We start from the raw sequence: 1,951 nt of genomic DNA, 5'->3' as shown, positions 1-1,951 counted from the left end.
TCTTACCCTTTTGTTGTTATGCAGTTTGATAGCGAGAATGTTACTTCTGTTGAAGTTAATCTAGAGGAAACTGAACTCAAAGAAAAGGGATTAGAGAAACAACTCGAAGGTATTTCTACTGAAACGAAATAGGCTGAAGTTTCTTACTGTTTATATCACAATTCGGTGTGGTGGTGATGGCTGTGGTTTTCTTGTTTTTATTCTTGTTTTCGTTGCTCTCATTCGCGTTCTCGTTCTTGTTGTTCTCCTTATTGCTTGTGTTTATGTCTTCGTCTATGTTCTTGTTATTTTTGTTTTTTTTCTTTTTCTTGTTGTTTCTGTTATCGTTTCCTACTTCGCCTTCTCTTTAAAACATTCACGTTTCAGGGTATGCGGAACTCAGTAGAGTAATGAGATATGCATTACGGTTCTTTCTACTGCTGCTTCATATTTCTTTCTGTTGTTGGTGCCCTGAGTGTTTCTATTCTTAGTTCGTTGCTGGCTGTTTGATTTGTATTTGGGTTTATTTACGTATACTTATTTTCATATACTTTTTCTGTGTTTCATTTCAGGGAAGACGTTTGACGTGATAACTCGCATTCTTAAATCGTTGATCGGGAAAAGTGTAATTGTTCCTGGAGATTTCAAGAGCGTCAAAAACCAATATGGGATTACTTGCAGCTACAGAGCACAGAGCGGCCATCTTTATCCTCTCAATCGTTCTTTCTTATTCATAGTGAAACCCGTTATTTTTGTCAGGTGCGTTTCTTGTGCTTCATTTGTTTGTGTATATTCGCGTAAACATGCATTTGCTGCATTCTTATGTATATACACTTGTATATTTTCGCATTTATTCTGTACGTATATTTGTGGGCATCCGCATTTCACTACACATGTATGGCATATATTTCCACATCATACCCGGCGAATATTTATGTATATGCATAACCATATATTTTTTTTACCGATGCTTAGCTCATCACAGTTTTATCCTCGAAGTCTGCTTTTTCTTGGTCTATGTGCTTTTTCTCGACGAATCAAGTAGCGTCTTAATTTGGTTTGGTTTGTGGTTTCGTTGTTTTCTCAGATTCGAAGATGTGGTGAGCGTGGAGTTTAGCCGAACGGGTGCGAGCACCACCAACCGTTTCTTCGCTTTCACTGTTTCCTGCCGAGGGGGTGTTGAACACGAGTTTACTTCAATTGACCGCAACGAGTACACTGTAAGGGAGCAGCACGGGTTCCTTCGTTTGCTGCCAGTTCAAATCCAGCAACTTAAAGTCCGAATCCCTGAGTCACGTGCCACCTACTGCAACAAAGCTCACTGCGGCGACTGGAGATATACACACAGTGAAGCATCTGTTGTCATGCAGCTGGCAACGGTGGCTCTGCTGTTGCTGTTATGCACGGTATTTCGTTCGCGCCGTGTGTTGTGTTTGCACAGCCCCTGGTGGAGTTCTTGACGCAGAGGGGAATTCGCATTAAGAACGCCGAAAATTCAAACACGCAGAGAACAGGCGGACTGCAAGAAGAAGAAATACAAACCGACGAAGATGACGATGACTACGGCGGAGAGGAATCCGAAACAGGTACCTAAACCGTATGAGACCTCAGACCCTAACCCTAAACCCTAAACCCTAAACCCTAACCTCTACCAGAGCAGCAGCAGGAGGAAGGGAAGCATCCACAGCAGCAGCAGAAATATCGGGTTAAACAGTTGCATCATCGTAACAGGTGTTCGATAACGCCGCCCCTTATACTTTCCTTAGCAGAATCGAATGGCTCACTGGATGCATCACAAAGATAACAAACCTTCCGGTGTGATATATATACGGCAAACAGAAAGAAGTGAAGCTGATATTGGAAGATATAGTCAATGATTAGAACTATTGATGGTTCCTGAGGTTCGTGTCATGCAGATGAAGACTTTGAAGACGAAGAGGACGATGAGGAAAGCGAGGAGAGCGCTGGGGAA

The 1,951-nt window shown here is 42.2% G+C and overlaps 1 protein-coding gene across 1 annotated transcript; it reads left to right on the top strand.

The window, feature by feature from the left end:
- Positions 1-369: 369 nt before the first annotated feature.
- Positions 370-1,573, top strand: EMH_0094160 (uncharacterized protein; the record flags this gene model as incomplete). Its single annotated transcript, XM_038023142.1, has 4 exons — positions 370-386; positions 661-738; positions 1,067-1,199; positions 1,421-1,573. 4 exons carry the CDS (start codon positions 370-372, stop codon positions 1,571-1,573), a joined length of 381 nt encoding a protein of 126 aa, XP_037878996.1.
- Between the last annotated feature and the right edge of the window lie 378 nt (positions 1,574-1,951).

This window comes from Eimeria mitis, genomic scaffold (assembly GCF_000499745.2).
Source record: "Eimeria mitis Houghton genomic scaffold, Emh_scaff8201, whole genome shotgun sequence".
In the NCBI taxonomy this organism is placed as follows: Eukaryota; Apicomplexa; class Conoidasida; order Eucoccidiorida; family Eimeriidae; genus Eimeria; species Eimeria mitis.
Note: the sequence above shows the minus strand (reverse complement) of the source record. Positions and strands in the feature narration are given on the sequence as shown.